Below are 8,582 nucleotides of genomic sequence, written 5' to 3' on the forward strand. Positions count from 1 at the left end.
TCAACGGAAATCTTGAAAATCTCACAGTGTTAAAATAAACAACACTGGATCCACATCTACGCCAAATGTTAAATAATTTTTCCCTGACCTATTCGACTTCTCTCTGTCCTGTGGTTTTTTCATATTTTTGCTTAGAAACAAACAAACCAACAAGTCGTCCTTAGTGGAGGTAAAAACGTGCACTTGATAAATCCCCATAACTCTGGGGATGTGCTGCTTTTCTTTTATCTTTATTAAAAAATGCTGCTCTAAGCTCTGGGAAACTTTAATGATTTTTTGCTGACAATGACCAAACACTTCAATAATTGATTGATTAAAGTCACTGCAGTGATTTAACCCTAAAACTGTTTAGTTGTGACGTGATGCTGAGAGGAATCCAATGCACGTAAAGGTTATTCATGGTCAGGCTTTCTGGGTTTCACTGGTTAATGATGCAAACCGAGCTGCACTTGTTGGAAAGCAATATGAAACTTTCCAAAAACAGTAATTTTAAATGTCTTCATGTCGTTAAAACAAAATCAGAGACCAAGTCCTGTTTGTGGATTCCCTGACTGTTGGGCAGACTTACGCTCAGTGCAGAGGATGTGGAGACACTAACTCTCCTCTCAGTGCATCATGATGCAACGCTGCAACAAAGCACTGTTTCAATTTAAGTTGACACCCGCACTGTTCCTCTGTGGGAATAACGGTCTTGTTCTTACTATTGGCGGCGTAATTGGTATCGATCATTCACCTAAATGTTGAAGTAACAGCCCGAATGGAACAAGTTTAACTGTTGTCTGGGGCTTGTTAAGAAGTATTCTGGGAGATGGTTCACGCCTTAAACTGAAGTCTAAGAAGACGGAGGAGCTTCTGAAACTCTACACACCTAATTCTATTTACAGGTCTCGGAGAGTACCGCTATATATGTGACAAAGGTCGTTTAATCCTTTTTGTGGCTGCAGCTGCCTGGAGTCTGAAGAATCACCTGAAGTGATGTCATCTGACCGTTTTTAAATTACTCTCTTAAATCCGGGGACACGTAGTCTGCTCTTCATCTCTGCTCGAGGCTACGTTAGCTGGTGTTGGCTCAATACACCTGAATCTCTGCATGAACCATAGATCGTATATAAATATTGGACGACGTGTCTCCGTGGAGCCACAGGAGCGCAGCACCGTCAATAGAAGCAATCAACCAATCAGGAGTCAGACTCAGTTGTCAACTGTGACGTTTCAAACCATTTTTATGGCCTAATGGCTAAAATGACCATGGAAATCTTTGAGAAAATATTATTTGACTTATTACTTTGCTCTATGTACCATCTACTGACATGGAGGAGGCAGGTTTCATGACCTATACTCAGCCAAACTGCATTGTGGGTACATTTTTTTGTCAAGGATGAAGGATCATTTCAATTTCGGGTCTTTAAAAAATAGAGTAAGACCAAAAATACGAAGTTAAAACTTAGCAGAACTATTTAAAACGACCGAGTGTCATCTGAAGGTGAATCTCCCTCTTTGCATCCCTGATGTCTTTCTGTGTCCTCCTCAGGATTCAGGTGTTGGACAGCAGCTTGTTCTCTGGACTCTCGAAGCTGACGACCTGCGAACTCTACACCAACCCCTTCAACTGCTCCTGTGAGCTGCTGGGATTCCTGCACTGGCTCTCCGCCTTCCCCAACCGGACCAGTGAGCGGATGGTGTGCGACTCCCCCGTGGGCATCTCCGGCTTCACCCTCCTGAGTCAGAACCCCCGCATGCCCACCCAGCGCACCGCTCTGCACGTGCTCAGCACTGTGTGCACGGACGACGGAAGTAGCGTGACACCTTTCTATCCCAACAGCGCGTTCGATTCCACGACCCCGTCCCCGGATCCGAACTCTCCCTGCGGTTTGGACGATTGCGCTTCCGGGACGCCCCCTGACGAGGTCATCAGCTTGACGTACCCCATCTTTTCTGACACCAGTCCGCTCATGGTGCTGAAGCAGGTGCTGCATTCAAGTGCTGTGATCACGGTTCAGATCCCCCAACCGTACAGGAAAATGTACATCCTGGTGCTCTACAACAACAGCTTCTTCACGAATATCCAGAACCTGAAAAATCAAAGAGAAGATATCGAGCTCAAGAACTTAAAACCTAACACCGACTACACATACTGTGTGGCCTCCATACGGAACTCTCTGCGCTTCAACCACACCTGTCTCACCATCTCTATGGGCCGCCGGGCGGGGGCTGAGAGGATAGCCAATGAGTCGTCAGCCACTCACTACATTATGACTATTTTGGGCTGCTTGTTTGGGATGCTGCTCTTTCTCGGCGTCCTTGTCCACTGCCTGAGGAAGAGGAGAATCAATGAGGCGAAGGAGCGAAAGATGAGCAGGATCCAGAGGACGCTGATAGAGCTCAAGTACGGAGGAGAAGGGGATATAGAGGGAGGGAACGGAGGATCTGTTTCCCAGAAGATCGCTGCCGGGGACAGCCTGTCCAGAATGCCCTACCTGCCTCAGGGTGGGGAGATCGATCCCTACAAGCTGCAGGAGGTGATAGAAACACCAGCGCACAAGCCTGCAAAACTCAACTACATGGAGGTCAGAGGATCCGGCATCGAGAGGGAGCGAGAACGAGAGAGAGAGAGGGAGATGTCGCCGCAAGCAAATCCCCAGGGCTCGGTCGCAGAGATCTCCACCATCGCTAAAGAAGTTGATAAAGTTAACCAGATCATCAACAACTGTATAGATGCTCTCAAATCGGAGTCGACCTCCTTTCAGCAGGGGATGAAATCCCCCTCTTCTGCAGGTGGAGGAGCTGTTTCAACCGCAGAGCCGCAGCTGGTGCTTCTCTCTGAGCAAGGAGAGAGAGGACAGAGGAGAGAGAGGAGAGAGAGGAGAGAGAGGAGAGAGAGGAGAAAGAGGCGGTGAGTTCCTCTCCCCCGTGTATAAAGGTGGGAGAGGAGGAAGAGAAGATAGGGGGAGAAGCTACCATCATTCTTTGCAGCGACACCACAGCATGGAGGGTCCTCCGACCTCCAAGAGACCCAGCACCTCCTCGTCCCCTGGCTCCGCCCGCAGCCCTCGCTCCTACCGCTCAGAGGGAGGTTACCACTCATCAGAGACCCGCTACATCGAGAGGACCTCACCGGGAGAGAGAGGAGAAAGGGGAGGCGGGGGAGGAGAAGCCATCCGCACAGTCAACCCGGCAGCAGCTATCCTTCGAGCAGAAGCCCAGAGAATCCGCCAGTACAATGAACACCGCCACTCCTACCCCGGCTCCCAGCAGCACCTGCAGGAGCTGCAGCACCACCCTCAGATTATGCAGGAGCTCCACCATCACCCCGGGGGCCGTAAGCCCTCCGTGTTAGACCCCCTCACCCTCAGCAGGCAGGCCAAGCAGCGCGAGCTTGTCTACTCCCAGCTCTCGCCTCACTACCCGCTCTCACCCCAGTACCACAACCTCAGCTACTGCTCCAGCCCCGAGGAAGATGAGGAGGAGGAAGGGCTCCTGTGCACCCCGACCCTGGGCTTGTGGGAGAGGTTCAAACTGCACCGTAAGAGGCACCGGCAGGCGTCCATGGAGGACGAGGGATACGTGGCAGCGGGACATGCGCTGAGGCGGAAGGTTCAGTTTGCCAAGGATGAGGATCTTCATGACATACTGGACTACTGGAAGGGCGTGTCCGCCCAGCAGAAGGCCTGATCCCCCCCCCCCCTGGAGACCCCAAACACTTGGAAGATGGAGACATAACACTGCACCCATAACATGATGATGCAGAAACACAGACTGATACAACAAAGACCTGTAAATACACACAAACACAACTTACAGGACCTACAGAATCAAACTGCACACACACACAACACTGGCTCACACTTTACACAAACTAAGCCTTTTCGTCTGAGAACATGAAGGACCAAACTAAAAATATTATATTGAACAAGAAAAATCATAACTTATGAGAGAGACTGAGTTACTTTTTGTAATGTAATGAAAATTATAGCTCAGACCGATGTAGCTAATTTCTACTAAGTTTTGATCGAAGAAAAAATTTAAAAAAAGAATCAATTAAGAACAGAAAGCTTAAATGTTGCCGGGCAACCCGTCCCGAACAGCTACGCTTTCGATCCGCCTTGAAAGCGACGTCCATCAATCCTGACCGCGGCAGATCGACCTCAACAATCCTCACGACGTCCGCTTGTCGCTCACCGCTTTGCGTTGCCAGGGAGCTTGTTTTTGTGTCGCGTCCTGCGATACGACGGCGGAAGCAGACGTTTTTGAAAGGTTTTGCCCGTGATTTGCGATATTTTGAACATTAAAAATAAGAAATGCTGGATGGGTCGCCGGGCAACAGAAACACTCAACTGTGCTGAGAACGAGTAGGTAGCTCTCACCAGGGAGTGAGTATAATGTGCCAAATCAACCAAGGGGAGAGTCGAGCCCTACTGTGTACCAACGTCTCCTCACCCCTGTTTTTATAGAGTGAATTTAAAAAACCTAGAACGATATGTTGTTATTACTATTAATTATTCTTATTATCATTACTGGTCTTATTATTATTCCTATGATCCTCGTCATTAATATTCTCTTGTTTGAATATGGCATGGCTCCGTCATGTGACTGTGTTTTGACTGTTCGGGACGTTCTCAGCTGAGAAGTGCGCAGCAACAGAGACAGAGTTTGACGGACGAGACCCTTTTCTTCTTTTCTTACCAAGAGGAATGTGCTCGCCGCCGAGCCAACAACAAAGCAGTCTTTTCTCTTGGCGAACCCCCAACGACACCTGCTCCTCATCCTCCTAAAGAGGGAACGCTGTACAGATGAGAGAGAGAAGTTCTATATTTGCAACAGAGGTGACTGTTTTGTTTGTACAACGTGGTTTTGAAATCTTTCAGACTTTTCAGGAAACCAGAATCTCAAGTTAGTCACCTACCTGCTCACTTACAACGGTACGTTTTTGATTTTGAAAAAATCGAACTACAAATTCTAATCTCTAAATGAATGTCTTCAATTCCCGCCGGGGAAACATATCTGCACTGTTCAAAATCAAAAAACGACTCTTAGGAAAAAGACCTAAAACTCTCAGCTTCATTCCCGATACACTGTAGCTCCACTGTGTTGTATCAACGATTCGTTTCTTTCTTTCTCTCCCAGGTCTTTTTTGCTTTTTGTTTGCTGGATTCCTCAGGATCCACTGTGGTGCCAACGTGATAACTCACAAAGTAGTATTTGAAAATTATTTCAAATACTACTAATCTACACACCTCTTCTCCTTCACATCGATACACACGAGTTTTGCCAAACAGAACGAGAATTTGCACAAAAACGATCCATTGGCTCCATCGGTTCACCGCTTCCCTTCTCTCCTCCAATCATTTCTAAGACCAAAGTACTGTGGTAGTAAATTGACCCTCGTAGCCCCGGACCCGGCCCCAGCTGTTTATCAACCGTCACCCATACAGATGCTACTTCAGCACATGTATACACAAACATCCAAGTGTACTCGCGCGCACACACACAACCACACACACAGATGAATGTATTCTCTGAGAAATTAATACTGTTCAGCAGCTGGTTTTTTCCTGTTCCTGATATATGGGCTGTATTCAAAGTGTCTTCATCTGTCTGGCAGAAAAAAAACCTTCATCAGATGGCCACTTGTGTTTCAGAGCCGGGGATGAATACGGAATATTTGGATTTCCTCGCACCGGTTCGTGTCACCAATTGAACCAAATGTTGAAGCCCTAAAAAAAAAAAATTGCCACTGCATTCAGTTACTGAAGCGATAGAAAAACGGGGGGTTCTGCCTTATCAAAGGTTTTCAGCTGATAGAAGAAATGTGATAGTGATGTGATTAGTATCGCCAGTGTGGTGAAAAAAAAGAGACTATACATGTATATCTGCAATATCTGCAGGATCTAAAACACTGGAGGCTGGAAATGTGACAGCAAAAATACTGTTTATACTTTACAGAACTGTGCTACGACGACTTATCTACGAAGACCATAAAGACGAGGGATGGAGTCAAGAACATTTCAATTCAGCTGATTTTTGAATTTTTCACGAGCTTTGCGGTGTTACAAGCGCTCGACGGACTGAACTGCAACCCCCCGCTTCCTGAATTGAAACCGAATTGACTCCAGCCCTGAAACGACACGGACAGCTACACACACACACACAATAGACACAACCGAGCTGGCAAACAACTGACAAGTTTATTGGTGAATGGAAACACTGTATAAAATAATTTTTTTTCTCTCTGCTATAACGAGTCGAGAATGCTCAAGTTATTTAGCCCCGGTTAAAGCCATGATCGTGGGCGGGTGAAATCACCACAGCTGTTCGCGGCTCTGCAAAAAGCACATTTGGTTGTGTGGCCAGATCATATTTTCTCCTCCTTCTCACAGCAGCAGCTACGACGTGGTTCCTCTGCTTCTGCAGCGAAGCCCCTCAGATCCTGAAGGACGCTCCTGAGCTGTGGTTGTTTTCACGTCACACCTCCCAGATTGTGGCTTTAACCCAAACAACAGCCTTAAAAACGTTTTCGATTTTCTTTGAATATTTTTAACTTTAGCATTGCTTTGAAAATCGAAAAAATCGTTTCTTAACTTATACTTTCCTGACTGCAATTTTGTAATTGCTTGATTCTTAAGCCTCACTTGAGCATTCTTTGAGTAACAGTAATATCAATGTAGCGATGTATTAAACTGTTTTTTGTTTGTTTTCCCCCCCTCTGTTCTGTTTATGAACAATAATGGCCTGAATTTATCACGTGTCAGAGAGTAGCAGAGCTCGTCCAGGATCCGGCGACAACGAGGCCGGCGGTCGAGGCGCTCGCTCGACCGTGACCCCGGACCAGCGCCGCTGCTCTCTGAAGCGTGATGAGGAGAAACTGTGTTTTTGAAACAACAATGCCTAGAAAGTGGAAATAAATAGAGGTCCTTCTGACAACAGACAGACAATGGAGCATGCTGCAAGGAAATCCTTGATGGGAGTTTGTGTAATATTCTTCTGGTGAATGACTCAGGAGTGAGCGAGCAAGAGGGGGGAGGGAGTGAGAGAGAGAACGCTCTGCCATAGGATCTCTCAGAGGCTTTTTCTTTATTTTCCTGTCAAAAAATTTAAATGAGCACAATAAAATAGCCTTTCTTTCACCGGCTCCTTTCCTGGAGAGATCACAGACGCTTCAAACACACTCAGGACTTTCATTCCACTTCTCCACGATGGCTGATTGCTCGAGTAAGTCATGGATGTGTGGTGGGAACTGCTCTCAAAGATGGCACCCTGATGAAAGATGCTCGCCTGGCGCGTGAGACAAAATGTTTTCTAGCTTCCGGGTTTTTCGGCACCGCTGCACATCAGCAGCGTTACATTGGGATGATGTCACCGAAGTAAAACTCCCATTTCCAGGCTTTACAAAAGTTTCAAAAAATATGAACCCTCCATGGTTTGACACTTCATAATAGAAGGAGTTAAAGAATGATGTAGGTGACACAAATGTAAGCAGCTCTCGTAATACAACCCATGGAATATATGTTATTTTATCCGAATCAGAAAACAAACATTCTTACTTCCAGTGGTCCGTCTTTGAGGGTGTTTCCACCTCTGTGCTTTTTCATCTGGTTGAATCAACTCTGGTTTGTTTCCCCTTTGATGCGATTTGTTAAGGCGGCTGTGGACCGTAGACTGTAAATAAAGACGGACCATGTGTCTCCACTTCGTCCAGAAATGAAGCTAAAACATCCCAGAAGATACAACACGCTACAGTCTCAGCTGTTAATCATGACGTTTCAACCTGTTTTCATATCATCAAATAACTAACTAAATCCAAACTTTTGAACACTTGAATATCAGTTTGATAGGAACTACCTAAAATGACAGAAACCATCTTTGAGGAAAATGTATCTGTTTACTTTGACTTTTTAGTTTGGTCCATGTCCAATCCACTAACATGGAGGAAGCAGGATTTTTTAACCTATACTGCAGCCAGCCACCAGGTGGCGATCAAGACACTTTGGCTTTACTTTTGGGCAGCTCTCACGCCGTCCATCTTTGTGTACAGTCTATGATGTTGACCGACCTGATCAGATCCGCCTGCCAGCTGCGCTTTGCATTCTGGGACGCAGCGGAAGATACGAACTGTAGCAGGTTATCGGAAAAATTAAACAAAGGGACCAACGTGCCACTAAAACATCCAGAAACTTCAACAGTAATGAACGAGCCAAGAGACAACGCTGCACTTACAGTATTTCATCATAACGATAAAAGCAAGAGGGGATAATAATGCAGTGGAGCTGAACACCTGTATCGAATCTCAAATGGCCAACAAATTACACCTAATTGACTGAAAAGCAAAATACCAGCAGAGGTAATGAAGATAATTAGTTTTTAAGTGAAAGATTGATCAGATGCTGACGGGACACAGAAGTTAGTTTCCTACAATGTGACCCTGCACAGTTCAGAATGTAAAACTACACACAACTCTGAGCTAATTTGTACTTTTACTGCATCACACAACAACATGAGGAGACGACGATAATTAAATATTCAAATTGATTAATCCATGACCGGCTGATATTTGCGAACTGTTTTTGGCTCGTAGTTAAATATAA

General features: G+C 46.0%; 1 protein-coding gene across 1 annotated transcript in view; it reads left to right on the plus strand.

The window, feature by feature from the left end:
• Window positions 1–7,686, plus strand: part of LOC118100360 (protein ELFN1) — a 100,260-nt gene extending 92,574 nt beyond the window's left edge. The window contains exons 6-7 of the mRNA XM_047338243.1: window positions 1,532–2,827; window positions 2,871–7,686. Coding sequence (XP_047194199.1) covers window positions 1,532–2,827; window positions 2,871–3,672 — 2,098 coding nt within the window. The 3' untranslated portion in view covers window positions 3,673–7,686. The remainder of the gene's footprint in view (window positions 1–1,531; window positions 2,828–2,870) is intronic.
• The last annotated feature ends 896 nt before the right edge of the window (window positions 7,687–8,582 follow it).

The sequence above is a fragment of the Hippoglossus stenolepis genome, chromosome 2 (assembly GCF_022539355.2).
Source record: "Hippoglossus stenolepis isolate QCI-W04-F060 chromosome 2, HSTE1.2, whole genome shotgun sequence".
In the NCBI taxonomy this organism is placed as follows: Eukaryota; Metazoa; Chordata; class Actinopteri; order Pleuronectiformes; family Pleuronectidae; genus Hippoglossus; species Hippoglossus stenolepis.